The sequence below is a fragment of the Mesoplodon mirus genome (assembly GCF_964341445.2).
Source record: "Mesoplodon mirus genome assembly, chromosome: 5".
Classification (NCBI taxonomy): Eukaryota; Metazoa; Chordata; class Mammalia; order Artiodactyla; family Ziphiidae; genus Mesoplodon; species Mesoplodon mirus.
This window is the reverse complement of record NC_138980.1, coordinates 71,928,400-71,946,804: the sequence shown is the minus strand read 5'-3', so window position 1 is coordinate 71,946,804 and position 18,405 is coordinate 71,928,400. Positions and strand designations below refer to the sequence as shown.

Sequence of the window (18,405 nt, the reverse complement as noted above, 5' to 3'; positions counted from 1 at the left end):
AAAAGATTCCTCCCCATCCCCCAAGCCAGCCCAAGTCTCAGATTTGGAAAGCTCCATGGAAAGAGCAGGGGAGTGGATGTCTTTAAAGAGAGCACAATTCCCCTGTAACTTTTTACAGTCTAGAGTTGCTATTATAAGTGTGTTTGGGATGGTACTAATTCTGTGATACATATTCAAGTTTGAAAGCCACTGATAATCTTCACTTTGTTTTGTTCTTGGATTTTGACTGCCTATTATCTAAAGCAGTGGTCTTCAAAGTGGGGCACATGTTTAGTAAGCCATTGAAAAAAGGGAGAAAACACTGGATCCTCTATTTGTATTTCTTCTTTAAAATCTCATCTTTTAGGTTCCCACATGCTGTGGGGCAGCTAAGTTCGCACACCACAGCTACCGAGCCCACGGGCTGCAAACTACAGAGCCTACGCGCTCTGGAGCCTGCGCGCCGCAACTAGAGAAGAGAAAACCCACGCCACAACAAGAGAGAAGCCTGAGCACTGCAACGAAGAGTCTGCATGCCGCAACTAAGACCCGACGCAGCCAAAAAAAAAAAAAAAAAAGTCCACATTAAATCTCATCCTTTAAATTTTTTGAGTAGATTTTATAATATGTTGTTACATGATATATCATGTATAGTATTATTACAGTTTAACAGTTCATATACATAATTATAAATAAATTCACATTGGGTGATACTTGGACAACCTTAGGCAAGTTGCTTAAATGCTTTAAAATGTCTCATTTTTTTCATACATAAAATAGAGATAATACCTATCTGTTTTTGTGAGGATAAGATGAAATAATACATATAAAGCATTAAAGCATATAAAAACAGTGCCTGGCATATGGTAAGCATTCAATAAATATTAGTACTCTTACTACAATGGGTGAATGGGAGTGCATTTTCTTAGGCTATCTTTCAATATTGCTATAAACTGTATATCTAGCAAGGACAGTCAGTGGCTACTGATAAAATCTAGAAAGTGAGATTCATTTTTCCTACGGATATCTTTCAGTTCAAATGAATAGCATTTAAGAATGCTTGTTGCCTTAATTGAAAGGTCTTTAGAGGCAGCCAGTTTCCCACTCTAGTCGAATATTCCTTTTATGGCCTTCCTTTCTTTCACATGTATACAATCACCGCTTATCATGCAAAAGTCTTATTAACTAGTGGTTTGTCTATATTATCTGGCCTACTCTGGGCCAGGCTGAGGCTTTTGGAGAAGGAATGAAAAATGTCGAACTGAGTCCAAATCCTATTTCACAGGTATACACTTTTGAAGAAGAAATGTTTGGAGGTAAGTCAAATAGTGTGACACTTAATTAAAAGTGTGCTCTTTTTGCAAATGAAGTGATGATAAATGGATATGCTCTTGAAAAAGCATATCCATTTATCTACCCGTGTTACGTGTACTATAGCACCTCATGAAGACCAACCTGAGATAATTATCCGAAAACACCAGATCGTTGCATTTAACACTGTATTTTGATTATTTATTTGAGTTTTTGCCTACCGCACCAGAATGTAAACTTCCTGATGTTAGGGACCTTGTCTGTCCTGCATCGCTTGTGCTTTGAATTCAATAAATATGTTGAATTAACTAGTTACTTGTCCATAGTCACACAGTAAGTGGTAGACTGAGGATTTAAATCCACATCTTTCTTTACCTATTAGCTCATTTTATTTCACAGCCCTACAAGAAAGACATTATCTTCATTTCACGCATATGGAAACTTCTGGAAAAAGCAGTGACTTGTCCGAGGTACCGTCGAAGGTGAATGGCAGAAAGACATTGAAACCCGGGAATGTCTGACTTCCTCTATTACTCTGGCTACTTGCCCATTGGGCCTGCAAATCATTTGACCTTATTAGTGTGAAAGTTTTTTTTTGGCCGCGCCTTGAAGCTTGCGGGGATCTTAGTTCCCTGACCAGGGATTGAACCCTGGGCCCTTTGTGGTGAAAGCGGGGAGTGCTAACCACTGGACCACCTGGGAATTCACAAAAGTTTTCTTATGTGGTTTTATGTACAAACGCCATTTCAGTTGAAAGTTTAAAGTTATGGATCTGGAATAGTCATGGTATGGCAGCACAGCAGTGCATTCTCACATTTCCCTTCAAGAGTAAAAAAGAAACCTTCCTTAGAGAAAACTTGTTTTCAAAAAGTTTTTTGGAAGGCTACTTAATATCCCCTAAAATCTGTGTGCGTATTTTAGCTGTTTTCTATATTGGTATTCTCCTTTTATATATGAACAATAGTAGTATGATCAGTCCTGTTTTCTACTATTCTATAGGAGTAATTTGAATGATTCTTAGAATCATTTTACAAAACCCTGTTTGCCAGAAAATGATTGAGCTTGCCTGTTCTATGTACTTGGTTTGCCTCCTGGCTTGTGTACTCACCCAGAAAAGTTGTTGCTCTTTATTTCTTGCTGACAGCAGCACTGGGCCAAGTGCTGTGCTCATGGTGCAATTCAGTGTTAAGAATTATCTCCTCAAACAGTCTTCATTGCATGGGCAAAAGGGATAAGCACCTGCCTCTGGCCTCTTCAGGCTGTCAAAGAAGTGTCTTCCTGGGAATCCCCTGGTGGTCCAGTGGTTAGGACTCTGTGCTTTCACTGCTGGGGCTGGAAGTAGGATCTTGCAAGCAGCAGAGCCTGGCCGGAAAAAATAAAAGTTTAAAAATTTAAAATAAAACAACCACCATGATTTTTTTTTTTGTTTTAAAGTGTCTTCCTCTCGGCAGCCTTCCTAATTCTGGATCCTCTCCTTTCTGACATTTTAGAATTAACGGACCGAAGAACCGGGGAAACTAATCCCTTCTGATAAGTGGCTTGTATGGGGTGACCCATATGCCAGAAATCTCGCAACAGCTACATAAAAGGGGAGATTTTGTAAGCAAGCTAATTCTTGTCCCATCCCTTCCTGTGATGGTGGAATGAAGAATATGGTAATTCAGAGGAGGTCATGGATATAAAAACTTGTTAAACTTTTAATATTAGCTTCACAAAATGAGGCTTTTCATTATTACATGGTGCTAATAGCACTGAGGGCCTAAACACCTCATGTTATTTGAATATTCCCCATTTTATTTGCAGGTGGAGATCTCACCCCACCCATTCGTAAGTAACTAAAAGTCAGAGGCTGAATCCTTTTAATATGCTTTGGGCAGCACCTAGCACAATAAGGGATTAATAAATCTTTTTGCCAACGGTGATTAAAAGCACAGTTTCTGTAACAAGAATGCTGGGTTCAAATCCTGACTCCATCATTTATTAGTCCTGTAATCTGAAAAATGGGGTCGGTAGTAGATCCAGCATCACAGGATTGGGTTGAAAAATCCACGCTAGGAAGTTATCCCTTTGGGCGTGCGATCTACGCCAGAGCCTAAGGAGCTCCTCCCTAAGCCCCACCTCCTGTCGTTCCCGTGCCGCGCAAGCGCAGCCCGGCTCCCTGGGCTACTCTCCCCAGGCTTGCGTGCCGGTCGTCGGCGGGAGGTTGGGTCTCGCGACGTAAGTGTGCGTGTGCGTGCGCGTGCGCGGTACTCGCGAGCTCGCGCACGCCGCTCCTTGCTCCACGGGGCTGTGGTGGCCTCTTCCTGCTCGGTCCGGTGCTTCGCCGTGAGCGGTGGCTGAGGTCGGAGCTGGGAACCAGCGTCCGCTTCGCCGCTGCCGCCGCCCTGTCTGCTTTTCCCTCTGTCTTGGGCTCTCCGCGCAGTGTAGAGGCGCCGGGCTGGAAAGAGAGCGGCGCCAGCGTGAGGTTCCCAGCCGATGGGCAGCCCCTGGGCGCGCTGAGGGGCCGGGCTACTGGCGGCTGAGGTAGGTGGGCGCGCGGGGGTTTGTTAGACTGGCCGGGAGCAGAGTCGGGGCGGCGGGTGCTCGTGGAGAAGGCAAGGAGGGGGCCAGAATGAGGGCCTAGCCAGCTGGTGAGAACAGGTCTCCGACCCGCGCCTGAGAAGGGGCTCTGGCCTAGCTCGGAGCGAGAGGAGGGACCCCGGTCGTAGCCTGCTCTTCTCCGGGCTTGAAGCCATTATTTGGGGGAAATTCCTCCTGCGGCGGGGGGGAGGGGTCACCCTTTCTTTTCTTTGCGAGGTCAGAATCCTCATTCCTCCCCGCCATCACTTTAAATTAATGCTTGCTGGCTTCGAGATGGACGTCTAGATGGAGTGGCCTGTGGACTTGACCAGCTTGCAGAACTCCGGTGTACGACAGCGGGCCATCAGTTATGATTATCGGAGAGGGTTCACAACCCTCTCTCTACTGTGGGCGTGTATTTGCTGCAAAGTTCTTATTGCTGATACATTAATAACCGCTTTCGGGCACAACAGGTAATGCATTTTTAAACGCCTCTTGTCAAATAAGGATTCCGGCACTGGGGAAACTGCGCCGTGGAGGCACAATTAACGAGTAGAAAGAAGACAAAGAAGACCGTTATTTATGTTCTCTCCTAGTATCAGAACTTTCCGTGGTGGGGCAGGATGCGTCGCTACTGGCATTTGTTTTAGCCTTTGCTGAATAGAGTTTCTGAGTGATTGAGGTCGATCACCAGTGGACTTTCATTTAGAATTATAAAATCGCATATGATTTTAGCTAGTTGTTACAAGTCAAGTGACCTGAAATAACCTCTGAGAATTATGTGGTGTTCGCTCCTCGGAAGAGAGCAGAACTTGGTTTTCTTGAAAGGAAGATTTTCTCCATGTTTAAAAATGAATGCGTTGTGAAGTTACTAAAAATAGTTATAGTTCTTTATGTTGACAGTGATGACTGCCACATTCAGGAGAAGGAAAAGGAATTATTTCGTAAAGAACAGCTCACGGAAAGACTTCAGGGGTTAAACACACAGTAAAACAGCTTCAGGGATGGCAAGTTTTAGCATATGCTTTTAAGAATTCTAATTTAGTCATAGTTAAAATATATCGAAGCTCTTAGTTGATTCCCTTATATTTAGTGAACTATTTTAAAAGATTATTAACCTTTGCTAGTTCTGTAATCTTGGATTTCGTTCAGCCCAAACTTTCTAGAAATGTAGTATTCATTCTGACTCTTATTAAGAAATGTGGCCTGCATGCTTTCATGAACTCTGTACTATAGTATGGGAAGAGTCTTTAAAGAAAGAACAGCTGGCGAGCCCTGAGGTGGAACCAGGGAGGCGTTATTAAATGTAGAATTAATGCTTGTATATGCACATACTGCATACAAACATACAAATTCTGGGGCTTCCCTGGTGGCGCAGTGGTGGAGAGTCCGCCTGCCGATGCAGGGGACACGGGTTCATGCCCCGGTGCGGGAGGATCCCACATGCCGCAGAGCGTGTGAGCCATGGCCGTTGGGCCTGCGTGTCCGGAGCCTGCGCTCCACAGCGGGAGAGACCACGGCGGTGAGAGGCCCGCGTACCCCAAACAAAACAAAACAAAACAAAAAAACATACAAATTCTGCATGCGCCCTCCTGTGTGTGCACGTGTGTTTATGTATGATGGTTATGCACACAAGGATCTAATGGTGCTGACTCCCATCTTAAAAAGTTGACACCTGAAAGTAGAAAGGGATTGGTTTTAGCTCTGTTTCTTGTTTCAGTTAATTTTTTAAAAAAATAATAAATTTACTTATTTATTTGTTTTTGGCTGTGTTGGGTCTTTGTTGCTGCGTGTGGGCTTTCTCTAGTTGCGGCGAGCGGGGTCTACTCTTCGTTGCAGTGCACGGGCTTCTCATTGCGGTGGTTTCTATTGTTGCGGAGCACGGGCTCTAGGCGCGTGGGCTTCAGTATTTGTGGCACGCCGGATCTAGAGCACGGGTTCAGTAGTTGCGGCGCACGGGCTTAGTTGCTCCATGGCATGTGGGATCTTCCTGGACTAGGGCTCGAACCCATGTCCCCTGCATTGGCAGGCAGATTCTTAACCACTGAGCCACCAGGGAAGCCCCTTAATTTACCTATTTACATGAGTAAAAGTCATAGTAAATTTCTTGTCCAGCTTCTTAATCAGTAATTGAGTAAGTAGAATACTGTACTGATTTCTTGGTGGTAGCAGGGAAGGAAAATATAGAACGTACAGAAGACTTGCCCTTTAGAAATGTTCTTTAAATCAGTATCTTACTATCTTCCCTGGGATAAACAGCTTTACCCCTGTCTATTTTGTGTCCTGATGCTTAGAATAGTGTTTTGCATGGAGTTGGCCCTCAATAAACGTGAGCAGTGTCAGAAGTAAATTAACATAATACAAACCAAATTCATAAATTCCTGGAGAAGATTAAAGTAGTTGAAGATGGGTGGATTTTTTTTTTTTAATTGCAGGTCTACTGTTTAAATGGTGTGTTTTTCTTCAGTGTTGGTTGTCTGAGTAAAGGATATATGGCAGAATCTTGCTTCTGAAAGCCTAACATAATGTAAGCTGAGACTGTATATCCTGAGTGATAATAGATGATGAATGTTCTGATATATTAAGAGAAAATAAAGTTAAAGGAAGTAAGGTCCAGAGGGAAGATTTTGGTAAGTTAGTGATAGGAACTTAAAAGGCATGAGCTATAAACCACTGAAACAGATTATAGGAGAAAACATTTTCTCCCTTTACTGGCAGTGCTACTTGTGGAAGAGAACTGGTACCTTTCTATCTGTTTATACTAGAGCTTTCCAGCAGGGTGATTTCTGAATAATAAAATTGAAAATGGTATCACTTTGGGAATTCCCTGACAGTCCAGTGGTTAAGACTCTCAGCACTTTCACTGTGTGGCCCAAGCCTCAGGGCACGGCCAAAAGAAAGAAAAAGTGATCACTTTTTCTCTTATAATCTGCTCAAAGGTCTGAGTGTGTTTCTCTTTGTATTTGCATGTGGTCTCTAGTCTAGTTTTATTGGCAATAAACTAGTATTTTGATTCCTATCTAATTCCTGTGTATATTTCTCAGTTAGTTTATAACTTGTAGGGGAGAGGAATGTGGTTGGTCCCTTCACAAATCCCAACATTGGCTTTTCTTCAATTTGGAAAGCAAATCTATTTGATTTAGATGTTGTAGATGTTACCAATAGAAAGGTTCTGTGGATATTTGGAGAGGTTATCAACAGAACGGTTTTATGATTATTTGGAGAAGTTAGCAACAGATTTTATGGATATTTGGAGAGGTAGAGCTTAAGAGGTGAATAAAAACTTCAACAGGAGTGTTTTATTTTATTTTTTAATAAATTTATTTATTTATTTATTTTTGGCTGAGTTAGGTCTTCGTTGCTGTGCGCGGGCTTTCTCTAGTTGCGGCGAGCGGGGGCTACTCTTCGTTGCAGTGCACAGACTTCTCATTGTGGTGGCTTCTTTTGTTGCGGAGCACAGGCTCTAGGCATGCGGGCTTCAGTCGTTGTGGCTCATGGGCTCTAGAACGCAGGCTCAGTAGTTGTGGCGCCTGGGTTTAGTTGCTCCGCGGCATGTGGGATCTTCCCGGGCCAGGGCTCGAACCTGTGTCCCCTGTGTTGGCAGGTGGATTCTTAACCACTGTGCCACCAGGGAAGACCAACAGGAGTATTTGAAATTGAGTTTTCTGTTTTCATTTTAGTATAGCTGAGTGATTCTCATGATAGGTGGCAGATTCCCCCCCCCCCCCAAGGAATATTTGGCAATGTCTGGAGAATATTTTGGTTGTCACAGATTGGGAGGGTAAAGAGGAGGGTGTAGCTACTGACATCAAGAGGGTGGAGTGGGTAGATGCCAGGGATGCTGCTAAGCATCTTAAAATGCACAGGACAACCCCATCCTCCACCCGCCCCCACCCAAAAGAATTATCTGACTCAAATGATAGTGGTGCTGTTGAGAACCCCGGTTGGTTCTGAAGTCAGATTATCTGAATTTGTATTTGGCTTTACCATTTCCTAATGTGTGACCCTGGCAAGTTGCTTAAAGTTCCTGCCTCAGTTTCTGTAAAACAGAGCTAACAGTATGTTCCCTATAGAGTTGAATTGTAGTGATGATTAAGTCAGATAATGTGCAAAGGGCCAAACTTATTACCTGGCACGTAAACAAATCTCAAAAAACTTTCAGCTAATATCATTACATTTGGAACACATCTTGATCTCTTCTTATTTCTCATCTGAAATTAGAATTTGAGCAAATGAAGTGATAATAAAGTCATTCTCTATCCTTGGGGAATAAGTGAAGAATCACTCCATTTAATATTTGTGTTTAGCTCACTCTTGTTTTATGTTTTCAAGTCTATAAGGCTTCTGCCATAAACAAGTCGCTTCTCATTGTAAATGTTTTTCCTTCATAGTTAAGACTTTAAGCTAGCTGGCCAGTGGCTCTATATCTGTTGATTCTCAGCAAATATTTAGTAATGTAACTGAATTCAGTTCTTTGACTTCATTTCCATTTCCTTTTACCTTTATAACTGAAATAAATTTGCAGTGGTTTTGGCTCACATTGATTATCTATTCTTAGCCTCTGGGAGTAACTATTTTCATAACTGAGGTTTTGGTACAATTTTACATTTATGAAAGGTGCAGGCTAACATCTAACAGCTTGGGGCTGGACCTTCGTATACATTTGTGACTCTTTCGAAATATGAATTGGAACCCATGTGGGGTTTTTTTTGTTGTTGTTGTTTTTTACCTTATTGAAATATAATACTGTAGTCTCTCATTTTCTGTGTGTCTAAACGATATGGCTAAATAGAGAAACAATTCACAGGGATGTATGTCTTCACAGAGAGTTTGGACTGTTTGTTAATAAGCCACAGAGCTCTTGTAAGGGAAGAAGATCCACATCATTATTTATGGTCAAGGGAGAAAGCAGTGTTGCACATTCAACTTTTGTCTTGATAACCACACTTTAAAAATAGAAAGTATTTTATTATGATTGTTACACATATTTTTGTAGTATAAGTCTCTGTAGTTTGTATAAATGTTCACTTATTTCAGCTAATGGAAACCTTTGTTTACCCTTTACGTTGTTATTGCCTCCTGTTTGGATAGAATAGTTTAAAGGGAGTCAGTACCTTTGGCCAACAGATTGTGTTCTTTCCTTAGTACATTCTATCTTTTGTAAAGTGTAACATACACTCAGGATTCTGTATAAATAATAAATGATGATAATGATAAGGAAGTGTCCACCTTGTGAAAACTGGCCAGATCAGAAGTATACATGTGGGAAATATAATGAAAGGCCAAAGGAAGACATTCTAAGAATGCTAGGGAAACTTAAGAAAAAAAGAATCATGTTAATAACAATTCTTGTGTTTATTATTATCTTTTTAGGATTTAGTAGTCTAGAAGAAAAGAGCCTACAAAATGTAACAGATTTCATGTACACACTTTGCTAAGCAGAGAACATTATAACTACAAAATCAGTACTAGAGTTAACTTGCATGGCATTTGTGCCTGCCAGTGATTAAATTGAGAAAAAAAAAAAAAGTATCTGAATCTGCTGATGTGTGTTTGTTTATAAGTGGTCTGGAGTCCTGCCTGTCAGCTAATTTTAGAGAGCCTGCATAGTTGTTGGAAGACAGACTGTTTTCCCACTAAATGCTGTCATACAGATATATATTTGTATATGTGTATTTATGCATATTTGTCTTATTTTTGGTAGAAAATGATGCATCCCGTTGCCAGCAGTAATCCAGCTTTTTGTGGGCCTGGCAAACCTTCCTGCCTCAGTGAAGATGCCATGAGAGCTGCTGATCAGTTTGACATATATTCCTCCCAGCAAAACAAATACAGCCACACAGTCAGCCACAAACCAATGGCTTGTCAGAGGCAAGACCCATTAAATGAAACACACTTGCAGACTACAAGTGGCAGAAGCATAGAGATAAAAGATGAACTAAAGAAAAAGAAAAATCTCAACCGATCTGGTAAGCGTGGCCGGCCTTCAGGAACCACCAAATCAGCAGGATACCGGACCAGCACAGGCAGACCCCTGGGAACCACCAAAGCAGCTGGATTTAAGACAAGTCCAGGCAGACCTTTGGGTACAACTAAAGCTGCGGGATACAAAGTCAGCCCAGGGAGACCTCCAGGTAGCATTAAAGCTCTATCCCGTCTTGCCGATCTTGGTTATGGCTGTGGGACTGCTGCTTTTCCTTACCCTATGATGCATGGTAGAGCAGTTCATGGCGTAGAGGAAACCAGCAGCGAAATCAAGCCGCCCAATGAGTGAATGAGGCAGGAAAGGTGGGCCAGGTTTAGAAGGAAGATTGTGAATAATCCCAAAGCTTCTTGGTTTTATTTTGACATACATGATTTTATGTCCTGGGCTTTCCAAATTTGTTTTCCCATTTGATTTTTTTTTTTTCCTGCTTTTGCTCAGAAACTGTCATATGCTGACAGATGCACTCAGGGCATAGCAGTGGCATTGTATTTGTACATAGGTTCAAATGTAACACCTATCTAAATCATTTTTGCTTTTCCTTTAGAGTTATGGTTGTCTCTCATTTCATTACTACTTTTGGGTCATTCTAAATAGATGCTTCATGTGCTAAACAACTGAAACCATTATACCTATTAGTTTGTGAAGTAAGCTTACAATATAATAAAGATAATATCTAAGGTATTTTTAACTGATGGAACAAAGCAAACTAATGATTCAGGATTACTTGAGATAGTGGCTGTGAGGTTTTTTGTAATATGTTCATGAGACAAGACACAGATATTTGTATGCTTTGGCATTTACTTAGATTTCATATGTTAAAAGTCTTATTTTTAATGTTCTAGGTTTAAGCAGCTTCCTATTTATTGATCTACATGGCATTAATTGATTTAACTATTATTCCTTTAAAAATTCTTTACTGTTTGCCTTTCAGCCATGTTAGGTTGTGTATTTTTTAATTGCCTAAGAGCATGTATACCAAACACTACAAACAATTCATATTTACAAAAAAAATAAACTTTTTAATAAAAACTGCACATTACATTTTTGGTGAAATATTGAATACAGTGCATTCTGAGAATAGCATATTTAATATAATAGGAAAAAAACATTCTTAAGGTCTGCATGTTGCTATAGTTACTACATTTTGTCTTTCATATACTTAGTTTTAAAGCATCATGCTTAAAACATTTATTAATGTTCATTTATTAAGAATATTTTTTAGTTTTTTCTGATAAATTGTCCCATTGCATTAGCAGTCACTGTGGTTTCAGGTCTGTATCTACCAAAGGACAAAAATTGAATGGTAGACCGTAAAACTGGTATAAACAAAATGTAGTTTTCTGACTGTCAGAACCCAAATATTAAGAAGTATATAGGAATCCATCTATGCATGAAACATGTAAGAAATACGTTGGTTAGTTTAATTAAAAATCTCATGGTGGCTCTAGTGAGACCACTTCATTCAAAATAAATTTTTTTTTTCTGACAGTGTTTGCTTTAGAAGCAAAATAGATAGGAAAGAAAAAAACGTATTGGGTAGATACATATAGAAGGGACGGGGGATATCTCTCTTCCCTCTTTCTGAAAGTAATATTCTTTGTTAATATACATTTTATTTATTCTGAGTTCTAAATAAAATAAACTATTATAAACTTTGGATTTGGAAAAAAAATTCCACTGAACTTTAAAGTTAGTGTATATGTATTTGTGAGCTTAAATGCCTTTGAGATTATAATGTAGATTTGCAGGACCCCAAAACTTTTAAAATAATTAAAAATTTAAAAGGGCACATACTGTGTTGTTTGGGCTTGCTCTCAGTTACTGCAAACTCTGACTGCAAATGGATGTCATGTTTCATACTTTTTTATCAGGAAAAAAGCAGCAAGCCTTCAGGTGTTCCAGTGATGCCTGACACAATGAGCTGGACTTTATGCTGCTCTTTACAGTAAGAGGTGTTGCATTGTATGTGGGGACTGTGTGTGCACTGGCATCTAAGACAGTGACCTCAACAATTTTAGCTTTGCACAAACCATAGAGAACAATGTTGGATGACTACATAATCAGTTGCAACATTCTGGCAGCTAAATTGCTAGAAGAGTTTCTTCTTGCAGAAGCTTAAAATATAAAACTTTTTAAATAATTTACTTAGAACAGTATAACTTCTGACACACACAGATGCTTATGTCTTTATTCATATGTTCATCCATCCACTTTTATTATGTATCTGTCATTTAGTTGTTTCTCAAGATGATGTTCAGCAGTTGGCTGCTTAGAAATCCTCTTTTGAATTCCTGAAAACAGTTGTTTAATTAAATGTTCTTCCATGGAATTATATATATCACTGTCAAGGGTTTGGTTGCAGGTTGTGTTTTATAGTACACCCATTTGACATTTCCCTTTCAGTTTATTTGCTTTCCTGATTTTGTTATACATGCTCTTTCTCCCCGCCTTTTTCTACATTCATTCCCCTCCCCCTTTCTCCATTCTCCAGCACATCTACTCAGTGGTGCTGTGCTGTGTGTCAGAAGATAAAGCAGGTGTGTTAATGTATAATGAATCTTATATACAAGTTAATGAAATGGTGAGATCAACTAAAGGAAGTATGTTCATAACAGTGTTTATTAACATCAGGAGCTATGTCCCAGGGAAAACAGGGGCGAATGGCTACTCTTGTGAATGGATAACATCATTTAAAAAGCTGAATTTTCTGTGTTCGTGTGATTCGTTACCTGGAGTATTAGATCTGTATGCTGATGAGCATCTCCTGATTCCACTTCCTTTTCTCCTTGTGAACAGTTTGTTGGTGCCATGATGAAGAGAAAGACATCTAAATGATAACATGAATGAAGTCTTAAAATACAAAATATTTTTACTTCTCTATAAAGACTACATTGTGCATCTTTTGTAACACTGTCTCTTGTCATGATAAACACTGAAATAGCATGTTAAACAATTACCTATACTTTAATATAATCAGTTGGGGAAAACTGGCCTTTTCCTCCCACTGTATGATTGTTCCTTGAAAGGTAAATTAGTAATTTTATATTGTGTAATTCTGTTCTTCACAAAATAGGTTTCACTATTCTATATTAAAACTTTGGTCAGAAAATGATCTGCTCTTCAAGTAAGTTTGCTTTACTTTTTTCTTTAAAAAATATTTTAACATGCCTTATTTATTCTTATATTAACAAATTAGGAGCTAATACAGATGAAACTTTCATTTTTTGACAGCTATAACCTTGCATAACTAATCTTTAGCGTGGGATGATTTTGATACTATCTTGGAGTTTTGCACTGGATATTTAAAAAAATGCTAGCACAGTGTATGGAAGAAAATAAGTGATTAATTTTTAATATTTGGGGATGTTTTAAAAATCAGTATTTCAGTTAGACTAAAAAATTCTTTATATTTTTTATTTACTTTTTAAAAGAAACATCTGTTAAACTAGTAAAAGTAATATTCATTCCAAATTAATGTTTGTGTGAATTTACATGTATATTTTCATGAAATAAGAATAGCGTTTCTTTGAATTAAGGAGGAAAAAAAATTATCTGGATCCATTTATTAGATTAAAGGTGATTCATCCAGTGTAAGAAAAACCAGTGTATGAGCTAAAGAAAAAAAAAAAAGTTTCTCTTTTATATTCTAAGAAGCTTTAAAAGAACAATTCAGGGGATATTGACAATAACTGCTACTCTGCCAGTCATTGTCTATATATGCAGTAAAATTTTATGATCCCTTTATAGTAAAATATCAATATAAGAATTCACAACAGTTGTTCAAAACGTTTTTTCCCTTGAACATAAGATATTTTGATGCTATTATGTTTTTGTTTTTATTATAGCTTAACTATATGCTATTAAACTCTAGGATGTATCTAAATCTTTCCTTTGCTTTCCCCCGCTACTCCCAAGTAGATAAATCTGTGCTCTCACAAATAATGTATTTAATTTTTGGAAAATTTAATGCTATAGTAAATCAAGCGTGTGATTTATAGTAATCAGACCACTTTGATTCTTTGAATTTCACAGTTTCCTTTTTCCACAGGTAATTATGGAGAAAATAATTACCAGTTAACTGATATAAGCACGCTGTTCTCTGCTGTAAAAAGTCTGAATAGATACTGTGTATGTTTTTATGTCCATGAACTTGAGCTACTCGTGTGCAATTATGTGTATGGGAATGGAGTAGTGTTCATGATTCGTATCTACATCATCATATGGATGTATATTTATTAATAAAGTCATTACTTTAAAACCAACTATGTTTACTACTTTATTTCTTAGCAAAGTATTTTCCAAGTAGGGTAATTGTAAATGGTAAAACCTCTTTCATGATTGGTGGTCTTGTATTTTCCTTGGGTTGTGCTTTCTGAAATCTGCCTCTCTCTACTTGTTTTTCTCAAAATAGTAATTATTTATATATTTGTACTTTAAACTTCTAACTTATAAATGAATTTCATTTTCTTCCAATTATTAAGATACTTCAGGCTAATGGTTCTACTAAAGGCTTAAATTATTAATTTTTTAAAATAAATTTATTTATTTTTGGCTGCCATTGGGTCTTTGTTGCTACGCACGGGCTTTCTCTAGTTGCAGCAAGTGGGGGCTACTCTTCGTTGCGGTGCGCTGGCTTCTCATTGTGGTGGCTTCTCTTGTTGTGGAGCATGGGCTCTAGGCACACGGGCTTCAGTAGTTGTGGCATGTGGGCTCAGTAGTTGTGGCTCATGGGCTTAGTTGCTCCACCGCATGTGGGATCTTCCTGGACCAGAGCTTGAATCTGTGTCCCCTGCATTGGTGGGCGGATTCTTAACCACTGTGCCACCAGGGAAGCCCTAAAGGCTTAAATTTAAGTGTGATTGATCCTTTTAGTTTGAAAAGTTTAGATATTAAACGTGGCTAACTTTTTTAGTGTTAACCTTAGGGATAGCAGCATGTGCATATTTTGTAACTGTCAAATATTGGAGATATAAAAAGAAAAACACTTTCTCCTAATTATTCGAATATCTAATTACCTTTTCCATTTTCTCTGAATCCTGCATATCATCTGGAACAGAGGCTGGCAAACTAAGACCCACTGCCTGTTTTTGTAGTTTTATTAGATTAGCCATTCCCATTTGTTTACATATTGTCTCTGGCTGCTTTTGCACTACAATGGCAGACTTGAGTAGTTGTGACATAAGTCCTGCAAAGCCTACAATATTTACTGATTATTCCTTTCCTTACAGAAAAGTTTGCTGACCCCCCTTATCTAGAAGGATAAATTGGAGTAGGAAACAACAAATACAATTTAAAATTGAATTTCAAAACCTGAGCAAGTGATGGTTTTTGGTTGGTTTTTTTTTTTTCTGGCCACACCATACAGCATGTGGAACTTCACTGACCAGGGATCGAATCCATACTCCCTGCAGTGGAAGTGCAGAATCTTAACCACTGGACCACCAAGGAAGCCTAGTGATGGCTTTTTTTTTTTTTTTTTTTTTTTTTTTTTAGTAATTTTATTATTTATTTATTGGCTGCATTGGGTCTTCGTTGCTGCGCATGGGCTTTCTGTCTAGTTGCAGTGAGCGGGGGCTACTCTTCATTGCGGCACGCGGGCCTCATTGCGGTGGCCTCTCTTGTGGAGCACAGGCTCTAGGCGCATAGGCTTCAGTAGTTGTGGCATGCGGGCTCAGTAGTTGTGACTCGTGGGCTCTAGAGTGCAGGCTCAGTAGTTGAGTCTTTAACTCAGGTTTAAGTTAGGTTCCTAACTTAAAGGAAACTTGTAGCTGCTTCAAAATCAGTGTCAACTATAAATGTTATCTAAAAAACAAAGTACAAAACCCCATTGGAGTGCAAGTATAAACAGGTACAGTAATAATGGCTTCTTAGTACAGTGCTTGCCATAAATAATAAATACATGATTTATTTTGTTAAACCATTGCAGTTTTATTGAATGGTGTCAAAGGAGTTGGAATATCCCTTTACTGGTAAGAAAACTTGAACGCCAGAGAGGTTAAATAATTTACCCAGAGTCATGACACCCAGTAAGTGGTAAGAGTCAGCATCTGAACCCATGCAAAACTGGGGCTCTTAAGCTTCTACTCACCATTGGAAAAATTTTAAAAAGAGGTTCTGCTTTTAGTAGGTATTTTTGTGCTGGCCCTAAAATAGATAAATGTGGCCATGGAATTCTAATAATTTGTTTTGTCTCCTTGCCAGTGGCCATTCTTTTCTGAGAACCTAAGGGATCTTGAAGTAGCTTCTTTGTAAGGAGGGTGACGGAGCCTTTTTTTTTTTAGTTTTCTCGGTCATTTTTCTCATTACTCTTTTAAAATCTTTGAAGTTTTTTTTTTTTTTTTTTTTTAATTTATTTCACTGCATTGGGTCTTAGTTGCGGCACCCAGGATCTTCGTTGCGGCCTACTGGATCTTTCAATGCAGCGTGCGGGCTCTTCGCTGCAGCGCGTGGACTTCTCTCTAGTTGTAGCACCACAGGCTCGGTAGTTGCGGTGCACGGGCTTAGTTGCTCTGCAGCATGTGGGATCTTAGTTCCCCCACCAGGGATTGAACCCGCTTCCCCTGCCTTGGAAGTTGGATTCTTAACCACTGGACCACTAGGGAAGTCCCCCATAAAATCTTTAAAGTTTTTAAATCTTCAGAAATCTTTCAAAATCTTCATTCTGTTAGGCATTTATTTCCATATGACTGGGGCATGTTTTTAAGTACAGAATCTGCCCATTTTGTCTTTGAGCTGCCTGGTGCTGGTCTGTGACCTCTGAAGTTGGTTTGTGATCTGTTGTCTATCATTTGTCCCATTGTCCTTGGGCTAGCTTTTCTTGGGATAAGAAGTTGCATGTAGAATGGCAGTCACCCTAGTTGCTGACTTATAGCTGCACATGACCTATGGGCACCACAGACACATAAGTTCTTTTTCCTTGTCTCTTTCGTATTGTTTTTACTTTCTGATTTTGTTAATTTGCCTCAGATAACATATCAATTCTTTATATATGTGTGTGTGTGTGTGTGTGTGTGTACACACACACACACACACACACACATTTATTTATTTATTTTTGGCTGCGTTGGGTCTTTGGTGCCGCGCCTGGGCTTCATCTAGTTGCAGTGAGTGGGGGCCACTCTTTGTGGCGGTGCACGGGCTTCTCATTGCGGTGGCTTCTCTTTTTTTTTTTTCCGGTACGCGGGCCTCTCACTGTTGTGGCCTCTCCCATTGTGGGGCACAGGCTCTGGACGCACAGGCCCAGCGGCCATGGCTCACGGGCCCAGCCGCTCTGCCACATGTGGGATCTTCCCGGACCAGGGCACGAACCCGTGTCCGCTGCATCGGCAGGCGGACTCTCAACCACTGCACCACCAGGGAAGCCCCAGTGCAGTGGCTTCTCTTGTTGTAGAGCATGGGCTCTAAGCACATGAGCTTCAGTAGTTGTGGCACGTGGGCTCAGTAGTTGTGGCTTGCGGGCTCTAGAGTGCAGGCTCAGTAGTTGTGGTGCACGGGCTTAGTTGCTCGGCGGCATGTGGGATCTTCCTTGGCCAGGGCTTGAAACTGTGTCCCCCGCATTGACAAGCAGATTCTTAACCACTGCGCCACCAGGGAAGTCTCAACATATCAATTCTTTCTCATTAAGGAAGATATTTTTAACTAGTTTCAAAAATTACTAGTTTCTATGTTTATATGACTCTTGGTTCATAATCTGTTTTTGATATTGGAAATTTTAATCTTTATTTTATTAGGTCTATGTAGTTTTTCTGAAAATCTGAAGTCTCCCATTTCATCTGCCTTTCTGTATCCTGTGTATTAGACCTTATAGTAGTTACAGTTGTAACAAAGAGACCCCAAAATGTGATGGCTCTGATAAGGCTAGCACATTTCTCACCACTTAAGTGTCCTGTGCTGTCCTCCATGCAGTCTTTCAAGGACGTGGGCTCTAACTGACTTTGCCGTTTTCAAAATACGGCTTCTGAGATTACTCAGTTTTCATTTTAGCCCCTGAATTGGAGGACTTTGGAAGTCCAAGCCGTTTTAAGTAAATAAGTTATATAACTTCTCACATTCTTTTGACAGTATGTTGGTCACATGAATACATATAGCTGCAAGAGACACTAGGAAGTGTAATCTCTACTTGGGCAGCCGGGTCTAGTTACGCAAGGAGAGAATGGATTTTAGTGGCAATCTCTACCACATCTCTATAGGTAAGTAAGGGTTGTGGGCTGAAGTTGGGGTAGAATGAAGAAGCAAAATCCTACAGATTACGTGAAACCAAATTGAGTGTTTTGAAGCGAATTTAAGTCATTGTTAGGTGTCGTTTAAAAAAAAATTGTTAATTTACTGAAGATTTGCATACCATGATTGAGCCAAACACTCTTCTGGGTGCACTAGACTACTGGTTTGTAGTCTAATGAAAGATTTGGATAAGTAATCAGAAAATTATACAATATGATGAATACTGTTTCTGGGGTAAATGGGGGGTCTATGAGAGTGCTCCAAATGACATTTAAGCTGGGAGCTGAAAGATGAGTATGGATTGGTGTGTGGAGGAGGGGGGGGAGAGTATTAGGGACAGGAAAAACAAC

General features: G+C 39.7%; 1 protein-coding gene across 2 annotated transcripts; it reads left to right on the top strand.

The window, feature by feature from the left end:
• Window positions 1–3,532: 3,532 nt before the first annotated feature.
• On the top strand, window positions 3,533–14,097 carry LOC309804297 (UPF0461 protein C5orf24). Of its 2 annotated transcripts, XM_082621619.1 has the most exons (3): window positions 3,536–3,813; window positions 9,554–9,983; window positions 11,707–14,097. In XM_082621619.1, exons 2-3 carry the CDS (start codon window positions 9,557–9,559, stop codon window positions 11,745–11,747), a joined length of 468 nt encoding a protein of 155 aa, XP_082477745.1. In that variant the 5' UTR covers window positions 3,536–3,813; window positions 9,554–9,556; the 3' UTR covers window positions 11,748–14,097. The 2 variants fall into 2 exon arrangements, with proteins under 2 accessions (XP_082477744.1, XP_082477745.1); XM_082621618.1 differs by having other exon boundaries at window positions 3,533–3,813; window positions 9,554–14,097.
• The last annotated feature ends 4,308 nt before the right edge of the window (window positions 14,098–18,405 follow it).